This window comes from Lonchura striata, chromosome 22 (assembly GCF_046129695.1).
Source record: "Lonchura striata isolate bLonStr1 chromosome 22, bLonStr1.mat, whole genome shotgun sequence".
Lineage (NCBI taxonomy): Eukaryota > Metazoa > Chordata > Aves > Passeriformes > Estrildidae > Lonchura > Lonchura striata.
Genome location: NC_134624.1, coordinates 864,696 through 882,816, shown reverse-complemented (window position 1 = coordinate 882,816; position 18,121 = coordinate 864,696). Strand labels below are relative to the sequence as shown.

Genomic DNA, 18,121 nt, shown 5'->3' with positions numbered 1-18,121 from the left:
ACCTGTAGGAATATTAAAGGTCACTTATCTTCTCCTAAACAGTTCATTGGAATTCCAGCAGGGTATCTAGCTATTCCCTCAACATTTGCCATTATAATGTCCTTATACTTTCATAAGCTGTTTAGGATAGGCCGAGACTTCCAGATGAGAGTCCAAATCCCAACTAAGGATTTAATTTCAGTACATGGTTATCATAAAAGTCTCTATAAAACAAGAATCTGACACATTCACTGCCTGTACCAGTCACCACTGCCCTCACTACCAAAGCTGAGAGGTACTGTGATCAAAAATACAGCTACAGTCAGCTGACTTTTCCATACTGAGTGAGAACAGCTCAGCATGTGTATCCTGAACTTACATGCCATGCACAAAAGCAAAATCTTCATAAATGGCAGTTACAGGAGCAGCAGGAAGATCACTGTCCAATTCTGTTCTGATCTGTGGTGGAATTTGCAGGGCTGACAGTTGGTAAAAGCTATTAACATGTAAACAGCCAAATATGATGTGGAATATTTGAGAGAGCAAGGAGTGAATGTGTCATTTTGAGGTTTTCTTTCTGACAGCAGAAAGGCACTAACTTTAAATATCAGGTTTAAAAGCTGTGATAGAGAACTAAGGACTATTAATTAAATATATCCTTTATTTTTTGTTACTCTGATAAATATTCCATCAGGGAAAAAAAAACTGGCTTTCTACATTTTCTCTATGCACATTAATGAATGATGTGTGTACAAATCCAGATTAAAAGAAGACCTGAAATCCTTCTGTAATTGTAAGAAGAACAGGATCATCCACATCACCAACAGTCCACATTAAATTAGTATCTATCTGCCAGTATCAATATTTATGCAGCATTAACAGGGCAACAGTTACTTAAAGATGAAAGTCAGTATTTGGCTGAAAAGATCAAACTTGGATACCAAAGATGAGGTGTCTGATTTTGTATTTGGACATCTAAAAACCAGATTCTGGTTATTATTATTTTTGAACAGATGCTGAGAAACAGCTGCTTTTAATAGATTCAGAGAGGATTCTGGATGTTCAACTTCTCTTCACATCACACCACTGACACAGATAACAGCCTGCAGGTCATTAAGCATGCAAACCTCAGCCAGGATCTTTGGCCTAAATGTTCACAATCCAAAGACAATCCATGACTTAGAAAAAAAAAAAAAAAAAAAAAAAAAAAAGGCAATTTCTAGACAAGTAAAACTGGCAATGTTTTTAGCAAGTGTTTAATGAACCAATCTGCTAGTCAAGGGTCTGCATCTGAGGCCCCTGCAGATCACATAGGAATGTAGGGTGTTACCAAAGCTGCTGCCTTCCTCATTTTGTGTCCTTTTTCCCTTGCAGGGTCCAGCAGGAGCCCGTGGTGCTCCAGGGATCCGAGGCACGAAAGGCCGCAGGGTAAGCACTGTCCATGAGCTTCCATCCCTCTCCTCTTCCAGGCGTGGGAAAAATAATCTGCTGGTTTGGTCTGGGGTGTGAAAATGAGCAGAAGCTGGGCAGCACCTCCACAGACACGTTTCTGCTGCACACAAAGGCTGTATGGTCCTTGGAACAAATCTTACCAGGGAAGTGAATGCAAAGGATGTGCAAGGGCAGAGGCGTGCCCACATAGAGGTTATCATGGAAATGGTCCAGCCTGTCTTTTCCAACTACCTGCCATGTCAAAACACAGTTTATGAATGCTTCTGGTGAGGATGATGAAGATTTAGCTGTCTGAAACTGTGGGAAAGGGTGCAGGTAGAAAACCAGAAAAGGTGCCTTTGTTGCTGTGGGAGAAAAAGTAGCTGAGATATGAAGTGTTGTGATATAATCAGAGACAGATGAAGGAGGAAATGATATGTCATGACATAGAATTAAGAGACAGGGCTGACAGAAATAGAGGTGGGCTGTTCTACCCACCTGCTCCCCTCCAGTCCCACAGGACTGACACCTCCCAGCAGCGCTCCACAGGCATGTGAGGAAGGTGTGCTTTGCATGGCCAGTAGATCAAATTATAAACATGCCCTGTGCCTTTCTAAGGACTTTTCCAGCCCTGATTTGATGTGTACATACCTCAACAGTACCACCCCATGAGCACAGGTGACTGCTCACCCTGCCTGGAGAGAGCAGCCCCAGCCTCGTGCTGGGTGCCCCTGCCTGGCACCACTGACAGTGCTGTGAGTTCACCTTGCCCTCAGAAAAGAGCTCACAGGCACTCAGAGCCAGCTCTTGTGTGGCTCTCCCCGCTCTGTTTGGGTGACAGCTGACAGGACAATGACCTCCAGACCTGCCAAAGCTGCTTGTTTTCCTGCCTATGACATCGAGCCCCTGTCCCACTGAGCTCTTCAGTCTTTCTTCTCCAGCAGGATATTTACTGCAGGAGCATCCCTGCTTTGGATTGTTTTTCCTTGTCCAGCTGCTTTACAAAGTATTAATAGCGAGCACGCATGAGTTCTGCTGAAGGTCCCAACAACAACATATTTTGCATTTCTCCCTCCATAATCTGTTTCCATGTTTCATTTTCAAAGACATACACTGGAGTAAACTATACATTTTACCTACTCCCACTCTCTGCTTCTCCTGCAACTTCTGCTTGGGGGATTCAGGACAGCCAACAATTTTGTGTTTCCCTATGCCAGAGTGAATGCTTGCTTCAAATAGCAAAAGAAAATAGAATAACCAACTAGGAAGCTTTATAACCACGGAGTTATGTACCCTGGAACTGCTCTAAACTTTAAAATCACATCTAGAAGGATGCCAGTAACATCCAAGTCTGGCAGATGTTTATCAGGGTTCATGTTTTAACTTGTGACTCGGAAAAAGCTCCCATTCCTCTGTGCTCCTTGGTGGAAAGGCCCATGGAGTTCACTCCCAGGTCCACTTGCAAAGGGGCTCCTGGGGACTGTGGTTCCTCTGTGCTGCCCAGCAGGGGTTAGCTGGGCTGTCTGGGACATACATGATCACGCTGGATGAGAAACTGGAGGTGCTCCTTCATGGCAGCTCTGAATGGATGATGGAAAACATCCCAAGGTAAAACTGCAGCACAGGGCTGAAGAGGAAACACCTTCTAATGGATCCAGACTGCGAGTGTGAGGGCTCTTGGAGAGGTGGAGCCTCTCAGGGGATCAAGTGCTTTTGCCAGTGCCTTTAATGTTTGCAGTGACAGAGAAGGAGTCCTGGAACTGCCTCCTGCCAGCCAGGGATCCTTCCCCATCCCTGCCACTGAGCTCCTCCTTTCAGCAGGAGCACACAGGCAGCTGAAGTGCCTGGCTCTTGGGCTGTCCAAGATTTCCTCACATAAACCTTCTTCAGCTTCTTACATCCCTACTGGCCTCAAGGCCTCCGTCCATAAGGAGAGCTGGATTCAGCTCCCAAAAAAGGAGTTGCCTGGGACATCAGGGATTTGCCCTTGGCTGTAGCTGGATCCAGAGAGAGGGTGACAAACCCTCCAGAGAAATCCTGTGGAACATCAGCTGCCACCAGCACTGTCCATCTTCAGAATGACATATCACACAGGAGAGACCTTCATCTTCATGGCCTGGCTTTGCATTTCCTCTCCAGATGTTCAGTCCAGCAGGTCCTGTGCCAGTCACTCCCTCTGGACATGCCTCCACAGAGAGAGCCAGACTTCAAAGTGCATCCCTGCCCTGCAAACCAGGAATGCAGCAGGGGTGCATGCCAGCCCTGCAAACCAGGAATGCAGCAGTGGCTGTGTCCTGACAGGCTGCAGTGCCTGCAAGAGGTCACCTGAGGATGTGCAGAGCATTGAGGCAGGAAGGAGGCAGTCCCTGGGGAAAAGGGAGCATTAAGGAATTGGTTTTGCCCTAAGGACATCAGTAATGGGTAAAACTCTGCCTCAAGCTCTACCTGCAAGGACTGACCCTCTGGGTCTGCTGCAGATGCTCCTGCTCTCAGCTCCCATTGCTGGGCTGTGCTGTAGTGGAGATCTGGTGTTGTTTGAGCACTGCAGTGATTTCATCCGTGCAGAATTTGTGAGGCAGAGAGCTGCACTTTCTGAGATCCCAGGAGGAAGGACAAACCTGGGCTTTGCAGTGAAATTCTACAGATTTCAGTGGATATGATGGAGGGAAGTCAGTATTGTAAGAACCAGCAGATCTCCTGCCTGGAGGATTTCTGGTTCAAATCTCTCTCATTCACATTTTCCTTCTATTCATACTCTCAGAAGATATTCCAGGCACACAGTATCCTATGTTTGCTTACTTGCTCCTGTGATTCCAGCTCTTGCTTTACTCAGGATAGGGAAATGATCCCCCAGCTGTAATTTCAGACATTACCCTCTGTCTATCCTAGCTTACAGAAGGGATGTAATTCAATTCAGAGTGGAAACATGAATGCAGCCCCTGCCAGATGTTTGTGGACTCCATGAGCTCTGTTTGTGGATGCTTCATTAAAGTTATTCTGCTTTTGAAGGAAACGTAAATAGCAAATATGGTTTTGATTGTAAAGAACAATGGAGACTTTTTGGGGTCTGCATTTATGTTGTGATAGCTTTTATAGTGACAAGATATGTATGTTTTAAAAAGAAAAGCTTTTTAAAAATTCTAACCTTCTTTTTAGTCATGACAGAGCTATTGTCCCTTCACAAGTCTTTGTTTATTCCACCAAACTGATACGAAACAATTTTCCTCAAATGTTATTTCCTTTCTAGTCTTCCCTAAGGAGAAGAAACTTGGATATGTGAGTCCAGGCTCATTTCCCTTCATCTGCACTCAGTGTAGTACTTGGATATGTGCTTAACATCCAGCTAGTGACAGATATGTACATGCTTAAACCTAATTATTTAACCAAATCAAGGTTTAAATTTGGAGGCAGTTGGTCCAGCAAGCCCCTCACCCTATGTCACTTAAATCCTAAAGCACATTTCTGCTAATCAGCTCCTCACAGCAGGAAAACGTGTGATCTCCTAAGGATGATATCTTCAAAAAGACTGGGAGTCTCTGTGAAAAGCTGAATATCAACCAGAGCCATGATTTTGTAACTCACATTTTAAAGCTGCACCTGAAATCCTGCTGTAAAGTGCCTTACCTTGCCCTATTCTCCTGGCCAAGGTGCCTGACAATATTTCTAGAATTTTATCCTCTCACTGCTGGGTTCTGGCTCAGGTGATACAGAGGAGATTTTCAATTCCCAAAGCACATTTCTCTTTTCCACTATGCCATTCATTCATCCAGCTCCTGCATCAGCTGCTGCCCAGGTGAAGCCTGCAAATCCAAGATAAGGGGAGCACACCTGCATCCAGGCCCTTTGCTGCTCCATGCCAGAGGGAAGGAATTGCTGCCTCTGCCACATGGACCCAATGATTTCCAGCATCACCAACTGCAGGAATTTATAAATGCCAGGGATTGTAAAGCCTGAAAATATTTGCCTTTCCAAACCATGTTGTTCATGGAGAAGTGGAGGGTATTGTTCTGCTTCCAAGGATCTTTCTAGTTGACTGAGAAAGCCTCAGAAGTGTTTGAGAAAAAGCTCGTTCCAGATTTATGGCCAGAGATGTCTCCCTTTGGCTTTGCTCAAGGCATCTGCTTGCTTTTTTGTTCAGCCAGGCTGTGATAGCAAAATATCAATATTTGGATAACTGGGTAAGGAAGGAGCTTTGGCTTTTTGGAAAGGAGCTACTGACTGCTCCTTCATGCTGCTGTTCAGAGGCTGGTCACTGTGTCTGTCTGAGCTCTGAGTAGGTGTTTAACAGCACTGCTTTGCAGAAACACCTGCAGTACATAGTTCTGCAGGAGCATGTCTGCTTTAGCAGCAGGATATCCCTATTGCCTCACCTGGACTGGCAAAGCCTGGAGCTGGGTTCCCCTGCCTTTGTGGTAAGCCCTTGTTTATTCTGGGGTTTCTGACAGTGCTGCTTGGTGTTGCTCAGCACAGGAAATGCTGTCCTGGCCTCACTGAGGGTCCAAGGGGAGCCCAGGGGCTGTGCTCAGCCCTGCTTGCAAGGCCAAGCTGCCAGGTCTGCAGGGGGAAGGCACCTTGAGGTCCTTTGAGGAGCCTTGAGGCTCTTGGCTTTGAGATGCTCCCTGGAGAGCTGCCAGGTCCTCACTCACTCATCTCTAATCAGCGTTGTCAGTAAAAGAGAGATTTAAAAATTTAACTAATTGACTAAATGTAGGTTTTCCTGTCAGGGTGGATTAGGGGAAGCCTTTATGCCAGGTTTCAGCCCAGGAGGCTGAAGAAGATGAAGCTTGCCACATGCATTTGAGAATAGAGTCACTGTCTCCTTCTTCAGGTCAGATGCCAATGAGATGTGCTGTGATGGGATCAGGCAGGTGACTCCTGTGAAGTGAGACTGCCCTGGCAGATCCTGCCATGAGGGTGACAGGGCTCTGCTGGAAGAGATGAGGATGCTGTAAACACTTCCCCAGTCAGCCAGCCAGCCCTGATGAGAGCCACAGGCATCACTGAAGGGCACCAAACAGCCTCCACGTGGCTCAGAGCAGCCCCTGCACTGGCAAAGGAGCTGGACAGGGCAGGACAGGCTACAGAAGGTGGGTCTGGAGAGGCCAGACTCATTCCAGTTTCCTTCCCAACTCTAACCCAGATCATCACTGTAACTTCCATGTCCCTCTTGCTTCTGATCCCTGTTCCTTCTTTGAGCCTAAGCTAAGGAATCCTTGCCCTCTGCACATCCTTCCCCTGCTTCACTAGCAGGTCACCACATCATCTCAGACAGTAAAGATGTAATTGTACAGAATATCCAAGTGACTGCTCAAAGAAAAGGGGAACAGTTTGTTTTCCAGGGAGGATGGTTTGGTTGTTGAGGATGCTTTCCCAGAGTGCCAACATCATAGCCATGCTGACACCTCCCTTCCCAGGGCAGTTCTGGGTATTTTCTGGGTGTCCCAGTCACCCCAGGCAGCCTCCAAGGTGCCTCCAGGCCCTGCTCTTCCCCCACCCCAAGTAACACAGGGCTGTCTGACTCCAGCTGTCAGTAGCCCTGCTTTTAAGCAACCTTCTGGTCTTTGTCATTGTGCTTTGAGGTTTATAGGGACATGGATTCATGAAACTCTGGTCATTACTGCTCTCTGATCTAGGGGCCAGCATGAGCCACAGCACTTGGGGTCTTGGGCTGGTGAGAGGTGCTGAGACATTTGTGCAGCACAGCCCCAGCTGTGAAACCCCCCTTTGGTTGTGGGGATCCCATCTGGGGCACAGCCCCTCTGTCTGTCTGTCTGTCTGTCCTGGAGGCCAGGCTGAGCATTCTTCAGAGCTGTGCCATACTGGCAGTGCAATACAGGCTCTTGGTTATTCAGTCTCTGCTCCTCTGAGCAGCACAGGGCTTTGCCAAGCTCAGTAGGAGTTTTTGCATTATTTTATATTGACAATGTTTGTCTGCTGTAATAATTTGGCTGGGGTTCCTATACATTTCTGCTGTACACTGCTTTTCTTTGTGAGTCTCTCTCTTTGCCTGTCATCCTGGAGTTGCTTTTCTAACACACTGGCTCCCTAGCCCTGTTATTACTTTTGGCACTGGCCTTGCATCCCGATTAAGCACATTGGCTCCTGTTTTCCCTTTCTGCATTGGCCAGCTCTCAGAATTCCTCTTCCCACTACGTTCTAGCACCGCTCTGTGTTTTTATTTATTATTTATATTGCAGTAGTGCCTAAGAGTCCTAACTGAGCTCATGAACTGATTACAAACATGATGTCTGTTAATAGAGTCTTTTCATATGCCCTTTTTTAACCCTTTTCCTTCACTATGACTCTTTATTCTCTCTCCGTGTGACACAGTGGTCTCTGGGGGTCACATGGTGCAGAAGGTTGTGTGTTCAGCTTCCCTTGAAAGATGGAAGGTCTTTAAAGTCTCTTTCAACCCAAACCATTTTTTCTGTGATTCTCTGATCATATCCTTACACTCTTCCCAGGGCTCTCCTCACTTGGAATCCTCTAAAAGAACATGGTTGCCCCTTGCTCAGTGATGCCCCAGGTGTACCATTAACTATTTTTAGCTACTCACACCAGCTCATTTGTAGCAGGCTGTGTGTCCCACACACCTCCCAAGGCCCCTGTGCCCACCTCACACTCACACACCCAGGAGCAGATGCCAGGCATGGCACCAGACCCTCCCCACCTCCAAATGCACAAGCATCTGCCTATTCCTTAACAGCAGCCAGATCTTTAAATATCACTCAGCTGTAGCTGAGGGCTTGGAGTTCAGCTGCCAGCAAATGCCCTTTTCTCTTTGGGAGGAATTTGGGGCCCAAGACAATGTGAAGGTACTGTACAGTGGGGGTTGTGCACCTCTATACCACCACTGTGACCATGTGACAGTGTGGCATGGCAAGGGTTAAGGTCAAAGGTGTTGGAAAAGCAAGGTTTCTAGGTAGGAAAAGTGCTGTCAATAAGGCTGGAACTGCAAGTTTTTCTGTGCATTGCAAAACTGTAGTCATGTAACCATTGTCTGAAAATAAGGCTTATTCCTGGCCTGCTTTTCTCCCCTGGCTTGGGTTAGTGGTTGGTAGCTGGTTTAACAGGAATAAAAAGTGCTGTGTGCTGGTAACGGTGAGAAATGAAGCAACAAAACACAGAAAGAATCTTTTTAGTCCTGGGCTCTGAGCTGCTGTGCTCAACCCAAGCAGGTATAAGTTGGCTAAGCCAGGATTGATCTCATGGGCTGTCCTGGTGGCCAAGGCTAAAGTGACAGCTGGATTTTCCAGTGAGCCATATCCTCTGAGTTCTTATTTCTGCCTCTCTTTTGCCTCCTTCTAGGGTGCCAGAGGGCCTGATGGACCCGTAGGCGAGCCAGGGGCGCGAGGTGCCAAGGTGAGTGCCAAGGCTGCTCTCAGCTGTGCTGTGAAATGCTCTGGGAAGGATCAAGGTCACATCCTCCCACAGGAACAGGGATGTTCAATTGCTCCATGAGGATCAACCAGCAGGGATGAGTCTGTCTTGCAACCAGAGTAAAATCTATCCAGCATCAGTATGAGGGCCCTTGCCCACACTCCCAGCTGGTTGGGGTGTTCCTTGGGGCACAATCCCAGACATTTGGCCTCTCAAAAGCTACAGGGAACTGGAAGGGAAATTTGATGCACAAAAATGTAAGAGCAGATGGGCTGGGGCAGAAGAGCATCACCACAACTTGTGCTCCTGCTGGATGCGTCTTTGTCTTTTTGTTTTGCAGGGCCGACCAGGGGAGCCAGGCAGGGTGGGCCCAGATGGGCTGCAGGTATGTCCCCTGCAAGAGCCAGAGCTGCCAGCCCTGGGGACACCCACATGTCCTCAGAGCACCACAGGTGTGTCAGCACATCCCCAGCTGATAATTGCTGTAACTGTGTGTTCACAGGGCAAGATGGGGGAGACTGGGGCGACTGGAGCACGTGGCTTCCCAGTAAGTGTACATCCCTTCTACTTCCTTTCATAACCTGAAGTCCTTAAGTTTTGAGTCCTGACCCAGGAGGAAGAATCTGGACCCTATCTCACACTTGCAGGGCCACCTCTCCCCTCCTGTCACTGGAGCACTTTTGAGATGCACATTTCTGCCAGGAGACATGAAGGATTGCTGCTGGATTGGAGCTGACCCTGGTGTTTTTAATTTTTCTAGGGTATCCAAGGACCTTCTGGACCTCCAGGAGCAAAAGGGGCTCCAGGCGACCCGGCAAGTGTCTTACCACTCTCTCCATCTATCTTTCCTTGCACACAGACACTTCATTTCTTTGTCTGTCTCTTCCCCACCACTTATCCCTTTCCCAGCTTCTCTGTCCTTGCCAATTCCAGCGTGGTCAGAGATGTGAAAGACTTGGCTAGAGTCCTAGGAGCCATAAGGAAAGACAAGGTCAGAGCCCTGGAAAGCAAAAGGGAGCCATGGATCTACCAGGGAGAGTGTAGGATACAGCCTGGGGTGGTTTTTGGAAGGGAAGGTAGGAAAGAAGGGCAAGGTTGGGTCTGGGACGGGGTCAGATGTAACAGGAGGAGTTGAGTGTAGGTGGAGTGGAAGCAGGAGCAGGAGGGAGGCTGATGGTGTCAGAACTGAGCCCACAGCTCTGGGGGAGTCACTGGGGAAAGAGACCTCAAGGAGGGCCAGCAGTGCTGGACTGTGAAGGGAGGGAGTAAGCCAGACACTTTCAGATTAGCCACTGCAGTTGTTTCAGATGAGAGCCAGGAAGATGAAGGGTCTTCTGAGCTCTTTGCTCTGTTAAGGTGCTTCAGCACACCCAGTGCTGGCCTCTCCATCCCACTAGCCAAATCTTGCACAGTGAGAACTCCTCTGAGATGTGGGAGAACTGGAGTCATCTTACAGACCATGGAAGTGATGGCCCTTCAGAAATTAAAACAGTTGTGTGAAAAGTGTCTTGTGTCTCTATTTTGCAGGGTCCCCAAGGACCACAGGGGCCACCCGGGCCTTTGGGAGAAATGGGGCTTAAGGTAGGTCTGACCTTTGTTGCTGTTTGTTTTCCCCTTCCATCAGGAGTGCAGGACTGAGGGAGGAGTAAACGTGCAGGGGAGCATCCCTCCACACCTTGCAGTGTGGAATAAGCAGGAAGGATTTCCCTTAAGTCTGACAGTCAGCTTCCAAAACAAACAGTGAAAATCAGAAATTTGAGCACCCTTTTCATCACAGGCCACAGACACCCAGCTGGTGGAAATGCAGACCCATCTTCTCAACAGAAGATACATTTCAAAGGTGACCATGGCAGGGACCAACTTTTTGCACCAAGGTGCAGAGTCAGGGAGCCAATACAAGCACAATTCAGACTGAGTGCCAGTCTTTGCCTCTCCCTGGTGCTGTTGCTGACACACACAGGTTTGCCAGCCCACTCAGATGGCCAAGACAGCCCCAGCAGAGGCCAAGACAGCCAGTGCAGGAAGCTCAGAGACGCCTTTGCTGCTGACAGTGCTGATGGGCTGTGGTTGCCATGAAGCAGCGACACAAACACACCAAAACCAACCAGCAGCTGCCAAACACTGCCCCAATGGAGTGCAGGGGATGCCTCCATGGTTTCCCCCAACTCCCCTGCACTTTTGGCTTTATTTCACTCTCCTTAAAATAATATAGTCTTGGCTCTTTCTATCACATGTGCCAGTGCCCCTTGCACAGCTCCTTTCTGTAGGTCCTGAGCTGTAACACAGACGTGAAGGTGGCTTTGAATGCAGTCTATGCAAAGTGTGTGAGTCATGAAAGTTTCCATTCTCATGGCTGCTGGACTGGATGGAGTGAGCTCTCAGCATGGTAAACCACACTGGGGAGCTGGAAATCTGCTACTGAGCCACTCTGGATGCTGCCAACCAAGAAAGTACAGACCTTCATTCAAATCTGTAACTCTTCCAGGAGCCTTTCTCTGCACTGGCACCTCTGGAGAAACCAAAGCAGGATTTTTGCTTTCATTGGAGCTTGAATTTTCTCATTGCGTGACATGCCCGTTTGTTCACAAACCCAACACACACCCTGCTCCCTCCTCTGCTTGAATCCATTTCAGCAAGCCAGGAACTGGCTTTATTCCCTGGGTAGCTCCCTTGACTATGTGCTCTTTTTTCCTTTATTCCCAACTGTAAAGAGAAGGGAGATTGTTGTCTGGAATGCAAATATCATAAGTAAATAAACCACTCAAATCCTTTAAAGAGAAGCTTTACTGTCCCATCTTTGGGCTTGTCTTACAGACTTTCATTCCCCACGCTTCTCAGAGGTAGGAGCAAATGTACAAAGATGAAAGCTCCCAATAGATCTTGGTACTAAAGATAGTGAATGACTGTGAGCCCACTATCAGGGGGTCAGATATTCCTATCTCTTCCCAGGTCAAGCACTCATTTTTGGCTCTTTCAGGGATGCCAAACCCCTCTACCAGAGTCTGTGCTCACATGAGAGTGAGAAACTTTCCCTCACCCAGTCCAGCCTGGGCTGTGGATTTCTGGTCTGAGCCCAGGCATTGGCCTTTGGATATTTGCTGGCCCTGGGCAGCTGGCTGATGGATGTCAAGGGTAATCTGGCCAAAATTTATTATGGAGGGCTCAGTGTCACCTTGCAGCCCTCAGCTCCCTTTAGCTGGCAGCACAATCATGCCCCTGCCTCTTTGGAACTGGGGGCAAAGGCTCAGCTGGAAGATGTGGGGCAGCTAGCCCCTCATCAGAAGGAGCCTGTTGGTGCAGAGGATGTGCTCACACCAGTGGGAATGGAGATGTGGGGCTGCAGGGAGCAAGAGCAAGAGCAGAGCCAAACATTTCTTTTACCCACTGTACCAGCCCAGCCTGCTGGACCTTTGCAAAGAGCTTCCAAGCCTCATTTTGAGCCTTTTCCCTTCCATCCCAGCTGGTTCCAGTGCTGCTCCCTGGTGGGGTTACTAGCCTTAGAAAGCAGAGGGATTGGAGGGAGCAGAGAAAGGTGCTTGGCAGAGGAGGCTGGGGAGAGGGGAGGTGTGAGAGCTGAACAGAGCCCTCCCAGAACCCAGGCACGAGGAACCTCTTTGATGCTGTGGACCCCGAGCCAGCTCCAGGGAGGTAATTGCATTGCAACCAGGGCTTGGCTGTCCCAGGAGAGCTCTGCTAAAGGAGTTATGTCTTTGATCTTGCTTTCTGCTTTGTTACAATGGATTTTTTCATTATCTTGTTTTGTTTTTTTTTTTTTCCCAGGGACCGCCAGGCTCAATGGGACAACCTGGTCCTGCAGGTGAACCTGGCATGAAGGTAAGAAAAACCCTGAGTGCAATTTCTCTGTCACACTGGGGTGCTAAATGGCAACTTGTGCTCCTGAAGGACTGAGTGACATTGCAGGTTTATCCTCCAGCAGCCAAAGCAGATAGTGCATTCAATAAAAGATAAAGCTTAAAAAACATAAAACTGGGTTAATTTTAGCCATTTCTACAAATTCCTGAGCCCCATCCTGAGGGAGAGGCTGTCAGTGCTGGGGAGAAGCCCCACCCCAGGGATCTTGTGCCTCAAGAGCTGTGAAGGGCCTTGCAAATGAAGCTCAACTCTTTGCAGATCCAAAATCTCAATGGAGAGAGGAATCCTTGAGACTCAGAGTTCCAGGCAGCTTCTAATTCAAAACCAGAAGAATCTTAGGAAGGTCTCAGACTTAAAAATACCCTCAGACAAGGTCCTGCCACAGTTTCCAAGGCTCAGCTCTCTGCGGACTGAACTCCTCTGATGGTTAAGGGGGAAGGGTGCCCTGCTGCAGACCATGAATACACCTTCTTGTCCACATAAAAGCCATTTCTTTGTTTGAATAAAATCCCAATGCTGGGCAGCTCAGAGGGGGTTTTATTTAATCCTAACCCACTTGGTCTGAACATTTGCTCTTGTGAGCAGAGCTTTTGAACAAACTCTACATGGGGATTAAATGCAATTTCCTCTGTGCTGCTCTTCACTCCCAACCCCCACCCCATCCTTTGCCATGTTTTCCTTGGCAAATCTTCTGACACTTCACTGGAGCTACCGTGTCTTTGGCATCCTGATACTGCAGGAGTGTTTCAGCTCCAGCGCTCCTGGCTGGCCCTCCTTGGAGCAGGACATGATGATTTGCACAGACACCCTTTGACCTGCTGGCCTGGGAAGTTGTGAAGTGAGAGTCCTGTCCTGCTCCTTCTCCAAGCTGGAACGAGCTGGACCAAGACTGGTCTGTGCAGAGCAGTTTGCTGTGGGATGAGGTTTATAGATATCTCAAACCTTTTTCCCTTGAATGCTCTGCAATTCCTGAACTCTCTTCCATGCAGATTGCTTGGATGGGCACCAGTGGGAGAGAGACAGAGCAGATGCCCCATGGCCATCCTACCCCCAGTGCCCCATTGGCAAGGTTCATTTTTTTGCCAGCTCCTTCTGTTCACTCATTTAACAGCTATCAAAGATTCAAGTTCTTCTGGAACTGGGTCTAAAAGAGCTGTTGGACTTTTTTGTCCCTCACTCCGGTCTGGTCTGCCACCACACCACATTGCACCCACCCTGCTGCTTGTCTGTGAAGAGCCATGCCAGAGAAAGCCTTCTGGATCTGCAGCTTCAGGCAGCTCAGAGCCTCTGTGACCCCTGTCCTGTCCATCTTTGCAGCAGAGCCTGTGAGATGTGTCCTTCTCTGCTGCCCCTATGCTGGGCCTTTGAACCCCCTTTGAAAACTCAGCTGAAGGTGTTTGTGTGCAAGAAGGAAAGAAATGGGCAAAATTAGGAGTGCAGTGGGAAGAACTTCACGCTCCCTCACTGTCAGTAAACAGCTTGTCTCCCTGTGTGTGCTCCCTTCCTTTTAGGGTGATCCTGGCCAGCTGGGAATCCCTGGAGAGCAAGGTCTCGTTGGACAAAGAGTGAGTATGGCCACCTTCTGCTGGGGCTTCTGTGCCTCCTCAGTTCCCCAGAGGTTCTGTCCTTGCTGTCCCACAGCCTGGGCAGGCTGACCCTGTTCTCTGCATCTGTTCCCTCTGCGGGTGCTGAAGCACCTTCCCCACAGAGCCCCTCAGCTCACGGGTCTCTCCGAGCCCTCAGCGTGACACCGAGTGTGAAAGGGGCAGTGTGGGAGCCGTGGTGGGAACAGACCCCTCCTGTCTGCAGCGCCCGGGCAGAAGGCAGCTCCAGGCAGGGAAACACTGGGCACCCTGTGCGGGCATGGCAGGGGGATGAATGCATGGATTGAGGCTGGCAGGGGCTGTGTCCCTTCCCAGGACTGAGGTCAGTTGTTGCAGCAGGATGAGGAAGGCCCAGCTTAAATGAATTCAGACTGAGCTCTTTTTCCCACAGGGAAGGAGAGCTTCCCACAGGCCACAGCGGGTGGTGGAGGGGAAACTGTGGCTCAGAACGGAGCAAGAGGCTGAATTCCTGCTTTTGCTCCAGGAAGAGCTTGTTCAGCATTAGGGTATGAGATAGGCCATGTGTTAGAGTGCAGGGCTGGGCTCCCATCACTGCAACCTGGCTGCTGCAGGAAGCTAAGGGAAAAACACATTTGGGCACAGCCTTATGGGGTCTGCTTCTGTCCACAGGGAGAATCTGGGCTGGAAGGGGACACTGGACAGCTTGGGCCAGATGGGATCAAGGTAAGCCTCACTCCCATGGAGCTCCAGCTCTCACACACATCTCTGTGCACTCAGGTCCCTGTGATTCCCAGACCCACGGTGAGGCTGGAGGGATTATCAGGTCCTCTGTGGAATAGACCTCTGCCCTGCATTCTCTAAGGGCTTTTTTCTGCAAGCACACATAACAAACCCCGCCTGTTTCACTCCTCTATCCACGTTTTTGGCATCTGATCAGATCTCCAAAAAGGTCAAGTTCTTCAAAATCTGGTTTCCAACAATTTGTCTGTTTTATTTGAGTCTTTGCAGATCAAATTTCCAACTAATCAGGAATTCCTGGGCCTGGCAAGGGAAATCAAGGACTGTCCATCACTCTCCCCTGCACCACTGACCAGAACAATGTTAGAGAGTAAAGAAACCAGATCCCCTTCCCTTGGCAGATCCCCAGGATCTCACTCAGGGTTTGCTCTGTCTCTCACTGCTGTGAGTTTGCTACCTTGCCTTTGGAACAGGGCTCTGATTCCTGTCCCTGCACAGCCAGCCTTTCCAAACAGGCCAACAATTTTGTTCCATGGAAAGAAAGAGAAGCCCATCCCACAACAATGCACTTTATTGCTTCTTTCTAGTTAAACTATTTGCCATGTGTCTCTACTTCTGCTTATCTCTGAATGTTGGACCAAAAATCTCTTCCTTAAGGACAATCAAGGCTTCTGTATTCTCTTGCTCTGCTGGCTGTGCCCAGGAGCTCTTGAACCAAACCAGCTCTTTCCACCCCAAATGTGTCTCTGGACACTTAAGCAGATGTGTCTGTGCTCTTTAACCAGATGAGAGCTTGTTGAGCTCTCCCAACACAGGTGCAAGAAGAAAATGGTTCAGTTCAAGGCTGCTTGGCTCCACATGTTGCTCTCAGTATAAAACTGGCCTTTATCATTTTCTCCATGTAATTTTGAGTGGTAGTACTGAATAATACAAAATATTTTCAATATTTTATTTATTTTGATAAAAGAAAAACAGCTATTAATTTACTTCTTACACTTCTATTATTGTATTTCTGATCTGCGTTCCAGTTAGTTGATCTTGCCAAATACTAAAATTGTATTATCTGTCAGATTTTTTTCATAAATTTCAATGACAGGTTTCACATGGAGAGCTTTAATTGGGTATTGGGAAAAATTTCTTCACTGAAAGGGTGGCCAGGCATTATAACAGGAAGTGGTGGAGTCACTATCCCTACAAGTGGCACTTGGGGACATGGTTTACTGGTGGGCTTGTCAGTGCTGGGTTGAAGTTTGGATTCATTCTTCTTAAACATCTTTTCCAACCCAAATGATTCTTTGATTCTGTGATTCTGTAATTGTAAGGGCAGTGATTTGACAGGATACCCACTGCTCAGGCTGCTAGATCCTTTACAGGGCACAGTGACACAGTTTCACAGAGTGTTTATTGGAGCCCTGGGCTGATTTCTGTTTGGCAGCAGGAGCTGAGCAGCTGCTCCAGACAAACCCGTCCTATTAAAAGTCTTTCAGCATCCCAAGCTCAGGGCTTCTGGATGAGGCAAGGGAGACTTTCAAATCTTGTCAGACTGCCTCATTCACATAGGAGGTTCAGGCCCTATTGCAGGAGAAGCAAAGGGGTTCAGGTTACTCTGTGTAATGGGGAATTCTTTCTCCATCAGCCAAGAGATTCTGAAGAAAAGAAATCTGGGTTTGCTCCTTTTTCTAAATGTCAAGTGTATTATGACTCATCCTCATTCATCCTTTTTCTTGCAGGCTCTCTTCCTCTCAGACTCCTGAAATACTAATTATGTGGTGGGGTTTTCCCTTGCAAGAGCTTTGTGCAGTGACCAACGTGTTGTGTGGATATGAAAACCTCCCACTCTCCTCTCTTCCACAGGGAGACAAAGGAGAGCAAGGCCCGGAAGGAGAGAAAGGAGAAAAAGGCAGTGAAGGACTGAAGGGAAAGGAAGGATCTCCTGGATATCCCGGCATCCCAGGTGTCCGAGTGAGTCTGTGAAACCAGCCCTTGGGGTTCCCTGTAGTGATGAGTTTGTGAACTCAGGCCACTGCTCAGGGCAGGAGCTCACCTGAGATGTAACTTGTCCTAAACGTTATGGTAAAGTGAGTTGTTTTCATGAAAAACTATGTCCAGGAGATGAGTTTGGTCTTTAGGATTCACACTTGAGAATGTGAATCTGATTCACCGGAGGCTTTGTGCCTCCTTCCCACACCTCTGTAACACCACATGGTGTTAGAGGGGGTGGCCCAGAAGATTGAGAGGAAGTTATTTTTCCCTGGTTGCCACAGCTGGCTTGGGCCTGGAGCTTGGAATTGGCCACCTTGTGCCTTCTCTGATAGTTACTTGCTTGCTTCTGGTCTTCCCTTCTAGGATTTCCCCCTTAAATATAGAAAACAACTAGAAGAAATCAGCAGGATATGACTCCTGAATCCTCAGTGAATATCCTGGGCATGTCTGGTTCATGGAGGGCTGATCTTGGTGCTGTAGACAGAAAAAGTTTGATTCTGGCTCTGAGATGAGAGGAAGCAGGGCAGTGTCAGGTGGAAGTAGGCTTTGCCCAGTGCCCCAGTGGGCTGCTCTGCAAGTCAGGCCTTTATGCTTGAAATGTGGAGTTTATCAGGTTGCTGACATGGTTTATTCATTGTGATTGTTGTCTTGGATCAGAGTTACCAGCAGTGAGGGCTTTGCAAGGCTCATTCAGCAGAGGGGTGGCCCAGCTCAGTGGGATGCACTGCTCCCCTGTGGCACGTGTCTTACCCCTTATGCAGCTGGGGAACACACCAGCTCCAGCCCCACACATCTGTGCAAAAGAAACAAGAAGCTCAAGTGTAAAGGCAGCTCTGAAATCCCAGCCTGGGCTGGGTGTGAAGCAGCAGGGCCAGCAGGTACTGCCGAGCCCTGGGTGGATGCTCCATGGTGAAACGTTTATTTTCCTCTTGATGGTGTTGTGGCTGGCTAAAAGGAGGGCAGGGAGAAGGGTGTGAGGGGATGGAAGCAGCAAAATAGATGGATTTATGTTATTTTTGGGCTGAGGTTGGGATTTGAGCACTGACTCAACTAGAAAGTGGAAACATTGGCTTAATACTTCAGTGCAACCCCATAAATGTGCAGAATAAGCCTATAGTCCTGCCCCAAATAAGGCCACCCTTGGCTATAGGCCCCTGGACCCAACAGGGAGC

General features: G+C 48.5%; 1 protein-coding gene across 6 annotated transcripts in view; it reads left to right on the top strand.

Moving 5' to 3' along the window:
* Positions 1–18,121, top strand: part of COL27A1 (collagen type XXVII alpha 1 chain) — a 141,602-nt gene that overhangs the window by 91,075 nt on the left and 32,406 nt on the right. For all 6 annotated transcript variants that reach the window (XM_077787809.1, XM_077787810.1, XM_077787811.1 and 3 more), the window contains 10 exons: positions 1,354–1,407; positions 8,719–8,772; positions 9,131–9,175; positions 9,293–9,337; positions 9,551–9,604; positions 10,318–10,371; positions 12,571–12,624; positions 14,175–14,228; positions 14,898–14,951; positions 16,821–16,928. In XM_077787809.1, coding sequence (XP_077643935.1) covers positions 1,354–1,407; positions 8,719–8,772; positions 9,131–9,175; positions 9,293–9,337; positions 9,551–9,604; positions 10,318–10,371; positions 12,571–12,624; positions 14,175–14,228; positions 14,898–14,951; positions 16,821–16,928 — 576 coding nt within the window. The remainder of the gene's footprint in view (positions 1–1,353; positions 1,408–8,718; positions 8,773–9,130; positions 9,176–9,292; positions 9,338–9,550; positions 9,605–10,317; positions 10,372–12,570; positions 12,625–14,174; positions 14,229–14,897; positions 14,952–16,820; positions 16,929–18,121) is intronic.